Source organism: the organism of the source record quoted next, unplaced genomic scaffold (assembly GCF_019419815.1).
Source record: "Pyrus x bretschneideri cultivar Hongxiangsu unplaced genomic scaffold, Pyrus_bretschneideri_v1 Contig28, whole genome shotgun sequence".
NCBI classification, from domain to species: domain Eukaryota; kingdom Viridiplantae; phylum Streptophyta; class Magnoliopsida; order Rosales; family Rosaceae; genus Pyrus; species Pyrus x bretschneideri.
The window spans coordinates 4,126,717-4,144,776 of NW_025999590.1; the positions used below are offsets into that span (position 1 = coordinate 4,126,717).

Below are 18,060 nucleotides of genomic sequence, written 5' to 3' on the forward strand. Positions count from 1 at the left end.
AATGGTTATAATATGACATATGTATAGAGGAAATTGGTTGATTATACAACTTGGGGAACAAGGAGGTACACTGTTGTACATAGGCTCGAAACTCATTTAGTTAAAGGAGCATTTACCTTTATATTCGAAGTTATGAGTTCGACTCACCTACTAGGTAAAACTTGTATCAAAAGAATTTTTTTTTTTTCACTCATTTTAATAATTATAGTTAACAAAGTGACTAACCAATTAAGCTTTAATTAAGTTGATGAGTGTGTTCATTCCATGAACGTAGAATAATGACTATAAACAAATAATATTAAATGAGACACTTTTTAGTATGTCGGGAACATATTTCGGTACATTAAGTGTTGTAATACAATTGACTGATATAATTTTTTTAAGTTTTCAAATAATTGTATTAATTGTATTATTACACTTGATAGAGGTACATATATGCAGTGCATGCAATACAATGGATGTTCTGAAACAAGAATCATCCAGCTAATGCCTCACGACTATTTTACACCGATGATTTTGATCAACTAACAATTAATTAAGAATTAATCATTTTTAATGTCAGCAAATTTGTATGATTCGAACGAACGAACGGAAGCCATAAATAAATTGTCTTCACTTATTTTCTGGTAGTCATATCATTTAATTTTAATATAAAGTTTGGTGCAAGTGACCAACTTTCCTCCCATTGCCTTCAAATCCAACTACTAAAAGTTCTAAAACTAAATGAAATTCCAACCAATAACAAATTCATAAATCAAATTAAAAGCTTTCCAGCATCAAACATTTTATGCTTTCATTTGTTAGAAATTAGAAGGAAAAAAAAAAGACAGAAAAAAAGAGAGGGAGGAGGAGAGGAGGATGGAGGAGCAAATTGCAAGGGTGGTGGTGTTGGGGGTGATTTCATGGACGACGGGGTTTCTGTTAGTACGAAGGATGTTTCCGAAGCGATCGTTCGACTTCTGCAACCGCCTTGTTTCCACAGTTCATGCAGCTGTGGCTGTCACTTTAGCTTCCCTCTCCGTTAAAGACTGGAACTGCCCTATGTGCCCTCTGGCTTCAACTTCGTCTCCTCCTCAGGTATTTTGTTTTGTTTTTTCATGGGAATAATAATTTTAAGTTTTATAAGATAAAATAAAAACACTTAGAGAGCTCAATGAGAGTAGCTCAATTAGAAGCTTCTGATAACTATTTAGGTTTGGCAACTGTTTTTTGTTTTCAGAAAATAAAATTTGAAACCGAAAAGTTTTCAAAAAGCAAGTTGTGAAAACTAAAATAATTAGTTTTTTTTTGTTTGTTTTAAAAACTGAAAATGAAATGATTATCAAGCATCCGATAACGTTTGTGAATGGTTGATCATAATATATACGCAGATGAAAGCACTGGCTGCGAGCCTTTCGTATCTCATATACGATCTGGTTTGTTGCCTCTTTGATAAGAAATTCAATCCTGATAATTTCTTCCACCATTTGGTCAGCATTGTTGGCATTGGAGCTGGCCTTTCCTACCAAAAGGTAAACTAGTTTCCTTTTGGGTTTCACACATTTATTTTACTTTCCACACATTTTCTGTTAATTTTTGTCATTTGATCTGACGATCAGAAGGTGTGAGGGTAAAAAGAGGTGTGTGAATACTGGATAGCACTGTCCTGTCACTTTTAATAAGAAAGTGTTATCTTCACACCAATTTTTACTTCCCACACACCCTTTTTAATTTTTTATAATTGATCTACTTCAAATTTGATGTAATGATTGAAAAATTGAGAAGGCTGTGAGGATAGCACCATTATTTCCCTTAGTATTGTTAAACATCTGTTTGAGTGCTTACTTTACAAAATATGAGAGTATATGCAACACATGACGGCATGTTAATTTCATTTGATGTGAGAACTACCTTAGTCAGGCAGCCCAACCGAAATTTCTGTTAGGTTATAGAGATGTTCTTTTTGTTGGAGCAATATTAGAAAATATGAAAAGAACAACAAGAATTACAATAATAATAGTTATAAGAAATTCACAACATCAATGTGCACAAAATTAATATAAACAACTAGAGAGAAAGTTAGAAAAACTAACAAACTTGGAGATTGAGGTTTGCATAAATGTAATGTCCCAAAGACAGAATTTCGCTCCTACTCTTATGTTTGTAGTTCGGTAAACGTCTGTCTTCCAGGATTCAACAATCTATAATCTGAAGTCAAAGCACTTCAATCTTCGAACTCTGGCGAACTTCATATATTTCGTACTCTCAAGACATGACTCGGATTTTTACTAAGATATTGAAGAAAACTCTTCTCTTCGATCCATTAGATATGTGGGATGTTTGAGTTTATATAGAACTCAAGCCACCCTCTTTTGAAACATTGTGACCATTGCCTAAAGTTCCAACAAACAGACGCAACTCATGAATTTGAATTTAACTATGACACATGACTCTTATTTTTCATTCATATAAAAATTAAATATTATAATATATAATTTTCAACAATCCCCCACATGAATGAAAAAGTAGGAAGAATTTGAGAGCACAGGCTGACAAGAGATGCATCGTTAGATGTGTCTTTTGGACTTGAACCTACCCTAGTGAATACTTATCGGATTTACTTGGTGACGCAATGAATATGTAATCTTGAAATGTTCACCATAGCAGTAAACCGAGACAATAAGCAACATACAACACTAATCCTAATATATTCCGGTTCATACTGTTGTGTTCATTTTGGTTATGAAAAAAATCCCAGATTCATGAGAGCTTTAGATAATTCAGCCATCTCATACTTATAAAAGCGACCCACTTCTACTCTCACATAGTTGACCACTGATTAAGAATAGTCTGCAGACAACACACCTCTTCCATCATAGGAATGAGGTATATAGTGTGTTAACTTCTTTGAATCATGCCCAACTAGTTTGCCTATTGAACTTAGACCATGGGATCTCCAATCAACTAAGTTAGGTTTCTGTTCGGCTGATTCATTAGTTATCTTAGCTTTAACCTCATTCCCCTCAATGATTAACTTACTCTCTAATCTAACCTTTAATAATTGGATCCACTACTAGGTTGACAATTTTTAATGGTGTACACAATCCATCTTATGAAATTATATTTCATATGAGAATAGTTGTTTGACATTGTTTGAAATGTCAAGTCCTCAAAATTATATTAGGACTTAATTACTAAGTAATTTGCTAACACTACGCACTTGGGTAAACTCCCCCACATTTAAGGTATTTGTAAGAAGATCTCTAACATTGCCATACCTTAAACAATTACTCATTACAAGAGATTACATCTTAAATGTTGTTCAATTAGCAAATTACTTTTAACCAACCCCCACAATTCTTTCATAATTGTAGTTTCTTTTAATGTTATCATTAAATTGATCACGTTTTCTACTTTAAAAAGTAGGGAACAACCAAGATAGACTTTATCTATCTTCTTAGGTCTTCAGGCCTCACTAGCAAGAGAAAAGCACTTCTTTTGGCTGGCATGCAAGTGTATGTACACTTTCTATGAGGTTGCAACTCTGACTAATTGCAACCTGCATGTAGTTAGACAATGTCTCTTATTTTGCAAGATGATTTGAAGACTTAATCTTCCAGTATCTCAAATAAGGACCTACTTGAAGACTTACTCTTCCAAATTTTGCAAACATGTACGTGTCTAAAACTTTTATACCATATTCTAGTGCCTTTCATTAGATGATGCCAAGTGGTATATCTTTTCAACAACCCCAAACACACAATTTGGTGAAGAGGAAATACATTAAAACCTCCAGGCCCTCATACCCATTTGATTATACTAGCGATGTATCTTTCTTATGATCAACGGCTTGGACAAATGCAAGCACTATATGCTTCTCAAATACTCTTGCACAAATTCAAGTATTTATGTGTATGCCAGCTTATCCTAGTCTGAAATGGGCTGGAAACAAATGGCATATGCAAATCAATCCATTTGATTGATACTAAAATTTAAGTTAATGTACTTGCCACCACGAGTACAATACTACTTTGCAAACAGATACATCCGTTTAAGTGGAGAGCCACATTTTTTTTAGTCCACCACCAAATGTCTTTTCATGGAATTTTGTTCTGTAAAACATCAGCATGGCATATCAATACCAACTATGGCTTCGTCAAATCATATGCGCAAGACATGATTTGTCTGGATCTTGAAGCCACTCGATCTTCCATTTTAAGTAATAGGATTCTCTAAACTAATGTACATTGCACATCAATTTGATTCTCTTAGAGGAATCACTTCATAACAACACAATCATACCTTGTCAACACAGAGCCAAACTCTAAAGATCATATAGTTCTATTTATACATACTGGTATGTTTCCACCAACAGACAAGAGTGTATGCATGTGTCAGACTCCACGGATAGCCGAACCGTTTGGCAGTTTTAAATCCATTAAATATAAAACTGATTCACCATTTCTCATCTTTCTGCGACAAGTTCTTGGCCACATGTATATCAATTAAATGCATCAAATTCAGATGAAGTCCCTTCCTTGAAGAGGACCTTATCCCACGGATTGATACTAATCTCCACTATTAACTATCATATATAAAGCATATTTATGTTCAGTTTTATTCAAAGAGTGAACAGCCATGTCAAAACATATAATCGCAAAGCCTCAAATCAGAGTTACAAACATGATTGTATATGAAACACAAGTATTAAACAGACGGCATTCATTTGTGTCTCTCAATCTTTCTTTACCAGAATCTACTGATTTATTGCCATAATAACTGCCAAATTTTTAAAATCGTACTATGCAAAAGGCACGAATCAAGTAAAGCCTAATGCTTACCTTCCCTTCTGCTTTTCCCGTAAACTGCATATATGTATAACTGGTCGACATATACTTCACAGAAACATGCATGTATTCTAGAATCAAACTTGTTCTAGATTAATGCATAAATGATAACTTTATAATCCTAGATTATAATGCATGATCCTCGTGGCCTGTGTATATGCATGCCAAGTCAATTAACAATTCATAGACAATTCTACACGTACCTCTTATGGAGTGCGGTGTCAAATTTTCAGCAATGTTCTAAAAAACGGCCTAGGCAGCGCCTAGGCACTGAGCGTAGGTGTGCCGATCCAATTAGGTCCAAATCGTTAAGAAAAATCAGGGAGCTATTAGGCGTCCGCCTAGGCGCTCTTAGGCGGCTGTCTACGCGGCAATCTAGGCGGAGTGAAATGGTTTCCTGGGAAGAAATTCCAAACACATACTTGGAATCGTAAAAGCTTTCTCGCCGCTTCAACTCCCTCTCTCTGTGCACCACGACCTTCTTAGCTTTTGCGACTCCTTCTCTGAAATCAACCGAAGAAGAGGAACTTAAAAGCACAAAACAGAAGAAGGAAAAAAAGAAGGAAGAATTTATAGAAGGAAAACAAAAAAAAAGAAGAACTGAAAAAGAGGAAACATAAAGATAATGAAGACGATGAGGAAAAAGGAAAGAATAAAAAAGAAGAAAAGTTTTCAGTTTTGTCAAAATGGTCTGGGAGTCTCTAGGCTAATTTGAATGATGAAAAGAATAAAAAAAAAAAAGAAAACTTTCCGGTTTTGTCAAAATGGTTTGGGAGTCTCTAGGCTGATTTGAGTGATGGAAAGAATAAACAAAAAAAAAAAAAGTTTTCGGTTTTGTCAAAATGGTTTGGGAGTCTCTAGGCTGATTTGAGTGATGGGACTATGGGTGGAAGGGAGGGGTCACGTGTGGTGTGCTTTATGAAATGGTGAAGGAAGGATGCATGCACCTCTCCATAATTGTCTCTTTATGATTTCTGACCTAAACAAGCTAAACTTTCAGATCGGTTTTTGGTGGGATTTTTACTTTTATGTTTCAAAAATAAGATATAACCATTTAAAATGTCTTAAGTTATATAGCATATATGTTTGATGTGTTTTTAAATTTTGAACACTTGTTGGATACTATTTTTGTATTTTATCATTCTTTTATTATCTTCTTCATGGATTTCATACAAGTATAATTTTTTATATGTACTTATTTACGAGATATACAAGAAATTTACCTAAATCCGTCTAGGCCGCCTAGGCGCTAGGCACTAGTCTGCCGCCCGACTAGCGCCTAGCGTTTTTTAGAACCTCGATTTTCAAGAACGCCAAAATAGGCGGTTGAGACACCTCCTTTGTTTGAATCAAGTCATTCAATCCAAAAGGCATGAATCAAAATCCAAAAATATCCATTCTCTTTTTACTTTTATCTTCATCAATATATATATGAAGTCTCATAATTAGATATCTTCCGTCAATCATTTGTACTTAAGAAGGTGGCAATTTTTCATTTACGCTACCATGGAATACAACGAAAGGTCATGTTTTCATAACGATCATCACGTACAATGATTTGAAGATCTCCAACTTGTTTGACGATTTTTTTTTACCTTTTTCTCTTCACTGTCTTACGTATACTGCATATACGTCTTACAACCCATAATCTTTTTAAACATATTTTCTAACTATTGCATATTAAATTCTGTCTTTAGATTGTTGGAGCAATATTAGAAAATATGAAAATAACAAGAAGAATTACCATAATAATAGTTATAAAGAAATTCACAACATCAATATTTACAAAATTAATATAAACAATTAGAGAGAAAGTTAGAAAAACTACCAAACTTGGAGATTGAGGCTTGCATAAATGCAATGTCCTAAAGACAGAATTTTGCCCTTACTCTTGTGCTTGTAGTTGGGTAGGCGTCCGTCTCCCATGATTCAACAATCTATAATCCGAATTCAAAGCACTTCAATCTTCGAACTCTAGCGAACTTCATATATTCCGTACTCTCAAGACACAACTCGGATTTTTACTAAGACATTGGAGAAAACTCTTCTTTTCGATCCATTAGATATGTGGGATGTTTGAGTTTATATAGAACTCAAGCCACCCTCTTTTGAAACATTGTGACCATTACCTAAAGTTCCAACGAATAGACGCAACTCATGAATTTGAATTCAACTATGATACATGACTCTTATTTTTCATTCATATAAAAATTAAATATTATAATATTAATTATAATATATAATTTCCAACACTTTCAAGTTGAATTCTAAAAAGTTTGTGCTGCAGTTAAGAACTTTGGTTATGACCGATCGCTAGATGTTAAGTACGTTTTTCTTTAATTTTTGACATGTGTTAATAAATTATTTTCTTGATATTTTACTAAATTATCTCTCGTTATGTATCAAACCGTGATTTCACGGAAGGAGAAATGAGCCAAGCATGGTTCTTTCGAATTAAGATTAGTCATGTCATAACTCATAACGCTTTCCCGAACTGATTCTGAATCCTGATAAGGATTGATATTCTCATTTGGTGCTAAATTGTTAGTGTGGGTCGGAGATGGTGGCAGCATTGTGGATAACAGAGCTGTCCAGCCCCTTCCTCCATATAAGGGAGCTTCTCAAAGAGCTTGGTTACAGAGACACCGATCTAAACCTAGCAGCCGATGTAAGTTACTGAAACTCCGACTCTTCTTCGTTCCTCATTTCTCCTGTGTATTTTTCTTCTATTTATTGCACAAATAATAAAAAATAAAATTTAAAAACGAAATAGTTATCAAATGAATCCTAATAAATGTATGTTGTTGCATATACAGATTTTATTTGCAGTTATATTCACGGTTGCGAGGATGGTAGGCGGGCCTTATCTCACCTATGTGACTCTGTCTGCTAACAACCCGTTCATCATCAAGGTATTTTTCTTTTACCTCGAACTGCTCGTTGAGTAAGGTATTGTTACTTCGATTCCAAGTAAGTAAACATGTCATTGAACCGTTCATGTTCTTCAGGCAATGGCAGCGGGGTTGCAGCTGGTAAGCGCTTTCTGGTTCTACAAGATTGCGAGGATGGTCAAATACAAATTGACCAAGAGGACGATGACTACTACTGCTTCTAGTAAACAAGTCGATCCCCAAACCCATGAAACACACACCAATTGAAATTTAATTAGTTTTTATGGAAGTTACCAAACAATTAATTGGTATGTTTTATGGAGTTATATGTCTTGGATGATAAGTTTTGTGAACAACACTGCGTTTTAAATTCCAATGTACATAAAGTAAAAAGGTAGGGTGATGCTATTCACACTCATTTTTACATCTCATACATCTCTTTTAATTTTTAGTCGTCCGATAGAATGAATTAAAGAAAATCAATGGACAAAAATTAACATGGGTGTGTGAGAAAAAAATGTATGTGATACACTATCCTAGAAATAGGAAAACACTAGAGAGACCACATTTGTGTACCAATTGGAATTTGATTGGCCACTGATTGGGGTTTATTCAATGTTGTGCTTGAGATTTCCGTTCCAAAAAAATCAGAATCAAATCAGATAAGATTAGATTACAATTATCAAATTTGATATTTCGGCATATCCGAAAATTTCAAAATCAGAGTAATCTTTGAAATTTCAGAACATAATTCATAAATCATATATTTTATAAGCTTTTGAATATTCTCTAACTTTTTCTTATGTATAAATTCAATTATTTTTTGATATACTAATATGCTTATTTTTTTAATATATAAGTATAGTTTGACATAAAAATATTGAAAAAAATGTATCCAAATTCCAAAACAAACAATAATTTACAAAAATTGATCAGAAAATATATAATTTGAGTAAAAAATTGGAAAGTTTCGGACTTTTTTTTTCTCTCGGAATGAGTTTGGAACAATTTGTAACAAGTCGGATTGAAAATTCAGAATTCTTGGAATCTCTAAAATGCATTCCATTTTTCTGAAAAAAATGTTCGGATTCGGAAATTTTACTTTCTAAACTATACACATATGTATAAATAGAAAACTTACATTATACGAAACTATATGTATACCATTGATGAATTCCGAATTCAACGTCCAAGATCTTCTCCATATTTTGATTTCCTGGGATCCATATCAGCTTCTCTCAATTTTACCTAATCTGCCACATATGATACAAATCGGAGTGGCTCTTAGCTTTCTGCAACAGCTCCCTTAGAACCGAAGCAATCCTTTGTGCCATGTGCGGTTCCAAAAATCTTTCCTTCACTCTCTCTTAACCCTTCTTGCCCATTGTCAACCTCCTATTGGAAACTTAATTGGACTAAACTATCATTTAGTGAAGGACGAAATGTATTTGGTAACAATACAGTTTGACGTAAGTTGCAAACGAGGAAAAAACTGCTTCCTATTATTAAGGAAATATGGATAACAATTGAGGAGATAACTTACTCCCACTTATTTGATGAAACTGCTGTTAACTGACAAAAACCAACTCTTCATGATAGAGGGAAGTTGGTGAATGTTGATCTATATAAGGTCTCCCTACTCGTAAAGAAAAGTTCTGCGTTATTGGGTTCTAACACCTTAAGAACATTTAGTCTTTCAACACGTAGAAGATATCATTTTTTTTGCTACAATGGCTGCCTCAGGTATCATGTTAACATCTGTTAGTAATCTAGGAAACTTGTTAATATTATATACTCCTAGTTTTTCAACATTTGGTATCAGAGCCAAATTAACAAATCCTAGATTCGAATGTATGTGTCGAACTGCATATGTTTTCAGCATGTGAATTTTTTTTTTTTTCTTTTTTTATGAAACGTGTTGAACCAAAGCACATGACAGCATCGGCAGCAGCACTCATGCTTTCCATTATTCCATCCCATGCTTTCCATTACTCCTAGTTTTCCAACACCTCCTCTCTACATGCGTCGCCAATTTTACAATGTTATTTGTCAGTGATGTGCCCCCAGCTGCTGTGCCCTGGGGTCGCTCAAACGAAAACAAGAACACGATTAATTGAAAAATAAGATCCGAGAAACTAAGATATAGATATAGATGACAGAAATATCAAGCAGATCTTCATGACTGGTAAATGATGCATCGGAAAATGAAGTACAATTGTGTGGTAAAGGAAATACCAGCATAGGCAGCTGAAAAGCCATTGCTTCAATAGTTATCCTTCCAAAGCACTCTCCCCGGGCCTGCACGTGATTACAGAGTTAAGCTTCTTATGTGATGATGCACAAACCAGAACCTAAATAGGCCCAATTACTCTATCCTAGCTGAGAATTCTGAACAAGAACATCAATGGATGCCAGATAAGGAGCAACAGTAAGGGTTTTATTCACGAAGTCAACACGATCCTGAATCTTTTTCTCTATCACAAAGTTGCGCAGTTTTGATTCAAATTTTGTCTGCCTACTCATATCACTTCCCACTACTATTGCATGCATAGATGGCACCTGCAAATTCTTCTCCTTGATAATTTGCAGACTTTCATAGAAGGAACGAAGAAATAGATCCTGACCTTTTCCACACGAAACACCTGCAGGTATGGCACGGATGGTCCTTTAGATTTGCAAAGATAAACAAAGAACAAAACTGGAAACATATTACAGAGGTTTAGTTGCAGGAATTCAAAGTACTCTTCCACCATGATAAATTTTATCGGTGACAAATAGAGTAAAGTACATACACACAGTAACCTCATAGTAATAACAAAGAAAGCATACTACTACTGATGGCAAAGAGTAGATCTTCGTTTCGTACTCCAAGAGACTCGAGGACGTGCTCACGAAGAACTCTCCTGGATACACTATCTTCCGCGATTTCCATTAGCTCTTGCTATTTCCAAGGTGAACAACATAGGTTTCTGGTATTTTGATCCTACAAAGCGCAAACGAAACATATTAATGCTTCCTGAATAAGAATGATAGAATATGGTGCATGCGATATTATGCATCGTATGATTCTTATTACCCTAAACGTTCCCGAGTCCTATTTTTCCAATATTCTGCTGTTGTATGTGAATCAATCATGGCACCTCCAACAAAAGGGAGATGCTTAACATACTCCACTTTGAAATAATGCCCTCGCATTTCATGAATCCACCACAACACCTTTGGAAGAACACAACAAACATTTTCCTTCAGAACAACATCCAGCCATTTTCCAGCCACAGAAGTATTTAAAACAACCAAATTAGCCTTAAGAGCTGTATCTATAGCTTTTTCACCCTTTGCAGGGACGACCCCTAACAAGTATTAGAAAATTCACGATTAGAAGGGCACCGGTATATGGACACCCAAGAACGAGTGAACTATGCCGAAATAATATATTCATAGTGGATAAACTCAACACCTCAGGTACTTAAAGAGCTCCCTGAATACACAACATTAACAGAAAAAACATAAAAAGAGATCATGAGGAGTGGGCAGTGGGCAGTGGGCTGTTAAGATACAAGCACAGACTGACACGTCCCGACCCCGATATTCCTCAAATACCAGGATAGGCACGTGCTGGCCGACACCCGAGGGTGACGAAAGCCATTTATTGAGTGCAAATGCTGAAAACAAGGGATAAATAAGGCTTATAAATATAAAAGAATAATGAATATGCAAATAAGGACCGTGTTCAGAGCACACCACTAATCTAGAACACTAAAAGAAAATAATATAAAATTAAATGAAACAAAGGAGTGGGTCCTACACCACGAGGACTCGAAGATGCCGATGCGGAAGTGCCTGGACGTCGGGATTGTATGCCTCGATTCTAAGTCCTGAAGGGGGCGCAAAACAAACATGAGTGGACTAAGTTGATATATATATATAAATATAATAAAACAGTTATCAACGTACTAACCCCCAGGTTTTATGAAAACACAAATATAATGATAAACATAGGTTTTCCGAAACCTAGCATGTCGTGCAATGTCTCAAATCATAATTCGTATATATATAATAAACACTAGTGAATGTCTGATACAACTCTCCAGGCCCCATGCCGGCTCCCCGTCTCTGAGCAGACCGTCAGAGGAAAATACACTTCAGGCCCCATGCTGGCTCCTCGTCTCTGAGCAAACAGTCAGAGGAAAACACACTTCAGGCCCTATGCCAACACCAAACCGTCGCCTGGGACAGACCGGATCTATCCCTACGTCCCGTAGCGGAAAGGACCACTAAGTAAGTACAAAACCAGTGAACATACATATATTGAAAATCAACTTCATAGTATAAAGTCATCCATCATCTATACCATAAAGAGGTGTTCTAAACATGTTCTAAATATCATATCGTCATCCATCAGATATTCTATAAGAACATGGGTTATAGGAAAAATAGTAATAATTCAAACTAGCATCAGTAAGCATGTTATCTCGTAAAACGTTTCATAAAACATAATCATCAAATCATGCTTTTCATGTATGCATTTCTACTATCAAAACATGCATTTTTAGAAGGGGTCCACTCACAGTACTTCGTCATCGAAAGGCCACGCCACTAGCGAAGATGAAAACGCCACTAGCGAAGACGAAAACGCCACAAATAATTGCCTCTAAGCACATAAATGGTACATTTAGTCAAACTCTACTCAAACGACTGAATTTGGGAAAACGGACATCGGAAACGGGTTCAGGACCTCGAAATTAGCCTAGGAGGGGTCCCGCACGAAAACCCAAAAAGTCAACGATCAAAGTCAACGTTGACCGTTGATAGGTCAAAGTCAAAGTCAACGCTGACCGTTGACCAGGTCAACGCTGACCGTTGACCAGGTCAACGATCAGACCGGGTTCGGGTCCGGGTCAACAGGTCAAACGGGTCTGGGCTTGGATCCGGATTGGGTTAAAGGGTTTGGACTTGGGTTGGATCCGGGTTTAGGCCTAAGGGTTTGGGTCTAATGGGTTTTAGGGTTAACGGGCCAGAGGCCCTAAAAGAAACGGCCCAAAGGCCTTTGAATTAACAAAACAAAAAATAAATAAATAAAAAGGTTAGGTTGGGCTGCCCAGGGTTTTGGGCTTGGCAGGAAAGGCCCAAAGGCCTTGGGTTTTGGTGGTTCACCGGATTCCAAGGAAGGAGAAGGCCGGATTTCAGCCCGAGAATTCCCAAGCTCCGATGAAGCTCAAAACTCAACCAAAACATGTCATTCAATATACCAAATTGAAGCCCCGAAGATAAGGAATCGAAATATACCCTTGGTTCCCGTCATCGTGGCCGGAGTTGGCCGGAAAACAGCCTGGAAGCCACGGGTGTCCGCCGGAAACTAGGTAAGTTTCAAATGAGTATAACTTCTTCAATACTCAATGAAATTGGGTGAAACAAAAAGGAAAGTTGTAGTACTCAGCGAGACGAAGAGATTGATACCTTGCACCCTGGCCAACTCGCCATGGTTTGGCCGGAAATTGCCTCGAAATGGGCGGTGCTCGCCGAAAAACTAGGGAATGTCTCCGAGGTGGTTTCTTCATGATTTGACGTCCAAAACACAACCACAGGGTTAGAAAAGAGCTATAGGTGTGGGCATGGGTGTGTGTGTGTTCTGCTCGGAGGGAGGGAGAGAGGTCGGGGGAAAGGAGAGAAGAGAAAACTGAGAGAGAAGAAAGAGATGAGAGGCTCGGGGGGACAGAATCAGGGGATGGGCCCCTTGGGCACACCATTTAAGACTCAAAAATAATTTTAAAAGGAAAGTATCCCCCAAACTTAGTGAAAATACAAAAATACCCATTTTCTTCCGTAAATTCCGGGACGGGTTGTTACACAAACTCATGTAGGAAACTTTGAGTCCAAGCGTTCGACCCCAGCTGGATGAACCAACTCTTTCAATTGATACACCGGCTCCATTGCACATTAGAAGGAAAGAGGACATGACTTTTCGTCGTCCTCCTCCGGCTTCTGGTTCGTTATCCAAACAACCTCCGCCCCCACTCCTCTCACCAAGAAAGCCAGCTCCATCAGCAACAATGGACCTCCTGTTCCATTTTTTTACGGTTAAAAAAAGAGGGAAAACTAAACTAAATTAAAAAGATAGAAGCTTTTTTCAATTTTCCATTTTCCCATTGCTTTCCGATTTTCCGAGAAAATTACAGATTTTTACCGGAAAGGGAGAGCTCGTGGGAGACCAAGAGAACCAGCTTGAACGTCATGAAATTCAGAGGGTTTGGTCCGCCACTCCCGGCGGCTTGAACGGCAGTAGAGTGGACTACGTCGGGTGTTCTATCACTCCTGTCACCAAAACGAATGCCGATGTTCGCGCTGCATGAATCGAACGCAGTGTTTAAGGGGACACCTCATACTTAGATATTTTCTGTTTTGTAACTAATCATTGTATTAGTGGTTAATCTAGTGTTATTAGTCACTAAGCTTATTTAGCAAAGTGTATATAAACTCAGTTGTAATTACTTCCTGATTAAGAATTGAAATACAGAAAGCATTTTTTCTATCTTAGTATCACTCGCCTTTCTGCTTAACCGCTTTTCGATCTTTTCACCGCCTTTATGTGCGATTCAATCTTTCCGATCTTCTTCTTGATCTTGAAGATCTCTCTCAATTCTTCATTTCTTTCTCTTGATCTTCAATTTCTTCCTCTTCTCAACAATGGTGTCGTCAACTTCTTCACCGAATCCTAAAATTGTTCCTCTAAATCCTGTACCGACTGAGTTCGTCGCCCCCAATTTCTTTGCGATGAACCCTAATTTCTCAAATTCGTCAATCTCTTCGATCACGATCCAGAACATCAGTTGTATGGTGCCTACAAAGCTGAAACGTGACTATTACCTAGTCTGAAAGCTCTATTTGCTCCGATTTTCAAGCGCTACAAGCTCACTAGCATCGTTGATGGCTCCGAGCCTTGTCCACCGCCTTATCTTCTTGATCAAATCAGTCGCCCTACTGGAGCTCCTAATCCTGCCTATAAAGCTTGGTATGAGAATGATCAAAATATCCTGATTTGGCTTAATTCCACTATCTTTGAAGAAATTATTCCATTTACCGTTGGTGTGACTTCATCTCGTGATCTTTGGCTTAATCTTGAGAATCGATTCGAAGGTGTTTCTACGGCTCATATTCATCAACTCAGATCTTGTTTACACTCTGTCACCAAAGGTGATCTCTTGATTTCTGAGTATCTGCAGCACATCAAAGGTATTTCTGAGGCTTTAATGGCGGCTGGATCACCAGTCTTTGATCATGACCTAATTGCCGTCACTCTCAATGGCTTATCTGATGAATATGCATCCTTCATTGATTCTATTATGCTACACATCTCATCAACTACTCTGGATGAACTTCATGGTTTGTTGATCAACAAGGAATTATTCATGAATCGCAAAAAGAAGGGCACTGTTTCTTCCGCTCAAGAACCTTTTCAGGCCTTTGCCGCTCAATCTCAGGGCCCTCTCCCTCCTACATCATAGTACTCTCCCTTTCACAAGCTTATGTTGTGCAGTTTAATGCACCTCTCAGATTTCAGAACAATCGTGGAAAAGGATCATCTCAACGCAACTATCATGGTAACTCTTTTAAGAACGTCAACAATTTTCATGGTAATTTTCATAATTATGGCAATCGTTCTGGCCATTTTCTCAATAACTCTAGTAATCGTTCTCAATCTAGTGGATTTCCTTGCTATAACAACTATTCTGGTGGTAAACATCCTTGCCAAATCTGTCATTCCTTTGAGCATGAAGCCATGATTGTTATGAAAATGATGAATCATGCTTTTGCTAGTAAAGCCAAATTAACTGCTACGTGTGTGCATACCAATTCCAAACCTACCTCTCCTACTTGGCTTATTAACTCTGGCACCACATCCCATATCACTAATGATATCTCTGTTATTCATTCCTCTATTCCCTACTCTGGCGAAGATAAGGTGTACATTGGTGATGGGCAAGGTATGTCTATTCATCACTCTGGCAATTATGTGCTTAAAACACCATCAGCTACATTTTGATTGAATAATGTTCTGCATGTTCCTATGATGAAGTTCAATCTTCTCTTTGCCTATCAGTTTTTAAACGATAATAAGTGTGCTTTAACCCTTAATTCTAATTGTTCAACAATCAAGGATCGCTCTACGGGGAGGATGCTTTTTCAAGGACCAGTTAGAGAAGGTTTATACCCTCTCCAAGGCATTCCCTCCACTTCTGCACACTCAGCTCTTTTCAGTACTAAAGCTACACTTCAAACATGGCATAGGAGGCTTGGGCATCCTTCTGTAGCAATGTTTAGGAAAATTTTCAATAAAGCTTTATTTAGTCACAGTGGTGACAAATAATTTCTTTTGCATAGATTGTGCCATAGGTAAAAATCACAAATTACCCTTTTCTTCTAGTATTAGTATTGTCTATGCCAGTCTTGAGTTGATTCACTGTGATGTTAGAGGGCTAACTCCAGTGCTCTTTGTTAGTGGCTACAAGTACTATGTACTCTTTGTTGATGAGTTCACTAAGTACACATGGTTATTTCCATTGAAGGCAAAATCTGAGGTGTTCTCTGTATTTGTCAATTTCAAAGTATATGCTGAAAATTTGGTTGGAAATAAAATCAAAATCTTCATATCCGATTCCGGGGGGGAATTCACCAGTTCTGTTTTCAATTCCTTTCTTATGAACCATGGCATTTCTCATCAATATAGTTGCCCTCACACTCCAGAACAAAATGGTTGTGTTGAGTGCAAACACAGGCATCTCACAGACTACTAGAACTCTCTTAGTAGCTTCATATGTTCCTCACAAATTATGGGTTGAAGCTTTTTCCATAACTTTGTATCTAGTTAATCGACTGCCTCTATCTAAGTTGGACAAATCTCCTTGGGAGTTATTCTTTAATGGAAATATATGGTGTTGGATTTCTAGTTAATCGACTGGTTTGTATCTAGTTAATCTCCTTGGGAGTTACTCTACTTTTTCCATAACTTTGTATCTAGTTAATCAACTGCCTCTATATATATTGGTGTTCGATTTCTATATATGAAATTCTATGGCTTTCGAATATGATTTACTCTATGGATTTATGAATATGAATTGCCATGGATTTATGAGTCGAGGTTTGAGCTTTTGAGCTTCGAGGTTTGATACGAGATTTGAGATATGTTTTTAGTACTTATCTAGTGGGTTATCATATGGCACATCCGCACACCACGGATATTATGTCTATGGCCATAAGACACAGATGATGGAGGAGTAAGATATGATATATTATATACCCCCAGCTTCACCGCCGAAAGCAGTGTCAAACAGCTTCACTAGTCACAGCTAGTGTCAGTGTGGATGTTATGCTATTTTATTCAGCTTCACCTACGGATGATGGACATGTTATTCAGCTTCACCTTCAGGTGATGGATAGGTTATACAGCTTCACCTTCGGGTGATGGACATTTACTGCCTTCGAGCAATTATGATACGCCTAGTTGAGTACTTCACTGATGAGTTTAATGATTTTACCAAAAAAAACATTAATGTTATAAATTCCTTGCCTAATATATAATAACATAAAACTTGTCTAATATATGTTATTATACATGCTTAATTAAATCAATAAAATTATATTTTACACATTAATGTAGGTAAATTATTTCACACACACACACTGTGACATCCCACATCGCCCAGGGGAGTGATCCTCCCGGCCCGGGCAGGACCACTTCCCGGGCCCGACTCCACCGTAGCACGATATTGTTCGCTTTGGGCCTTGACTACGCCCTCACGGTTTTGTTTCTGGGAACTCACATGAGAACTTCCCGATGGGTCACCCATCCTGGGAGTGCTTTCGCGCGCTACTCGCTTAACTTTGGAGTTCCTATGGAATCCAAAGCTAGTGAGCTCCCAAAAGGCCTCGTGCTAGGTAGGGATGAGAATATACATATAAGGATCACTTCCCTGAGCGATGTGGGATGTCACACACACACACACACACACATATATATATACACACATACACACATGAATATAAATGCCTGATATATGTAAAATTCTTGCAAAATAATTTACCTACAAAAAAAAAACATTTGATTCAAATAGTGCACCTACTATTAAAATTTTAAAATGTTAGATTGCTTAAAACAAAATAATTTATCCAATATATGTAAAATACATGAAAAATAATTTACCTACATAATAACAAACTCAATATATGCAAAATACAAGCAAAATAATTTACCTACATAATAAAACAATATTTATTTTATTTAATACTAATTTACCTATTATATATACATATAATAATTGTGACATCCTGGCCCGGGACAAGATCCC

At 37.0% G+C, this 18,060-nt stretch overlaps 1 protein-coding gene and 1 pseudogene across 1 annotated transcript; one reads left to right on the plus strand and one right to left on the minus strand.

The window, feature by feature from the left end:
- The first annotated feature begins 761 nt into the window (after positions 1 to 761).
- LOC103966857 (TLC domain-containing protein 5) lies at positions 762 to 8,143 on the plus strand. The gene is made up of 5 exons (XM_009380071.3): positions 762 to 1,077; positions 1,371 to 1,511; positions 7,375 to 7,494; positions 7,643 to 7,738; positions 7,835 to 8,143. Exons 1-5 carry the CDS (start codon positions 859 to 861, stop codon positions 7,982 to 7,984), a joined length of 726 nt encoding a protein of 241 aa, XP_009378346.2. The 5' UTR covers positions 762 to 858; the 3' UTR covers positions 7,985 to 8,143.
- Positions 8,144 to 8,961: 818 nt separating this feature from the next.
- LOC103966882 lies at positions 8,962 to 13,962 on the minus strand (annotated as a pseudogene).
- Between the last annotated feature and the right edge of the window lie 4,098 nt (positions 13,963 to 18,060).

What these genes read in the sequence shown, in the direction of transcription:
- LOC103966857 (XM_009380071.3), top strand. Translation starts at nt 859, where the DNA reads ATGGAGGAGCAAATTGCAAGGGTGGTGGTGTTGGGGGTGATTTCATGG. An exon ending in CAACTTCGTCTCCTCCTCAG is followed by an intron (nt 1,078 to 1,370) that starts GTATTTTGTTTT and finishes ATATATACGCAG; the next exon opens with ATGAAAGCACTGGCTGCGAG. An exon ending in ACAACCCGTTCATCATCAAG is followed by an intron (nt 7,739 to 7,834) that starts GTATTTTTCTTT and finishes CATGTTCTTCAG; the next exon opens with GCAATGGCAGCGGGGTTGCA.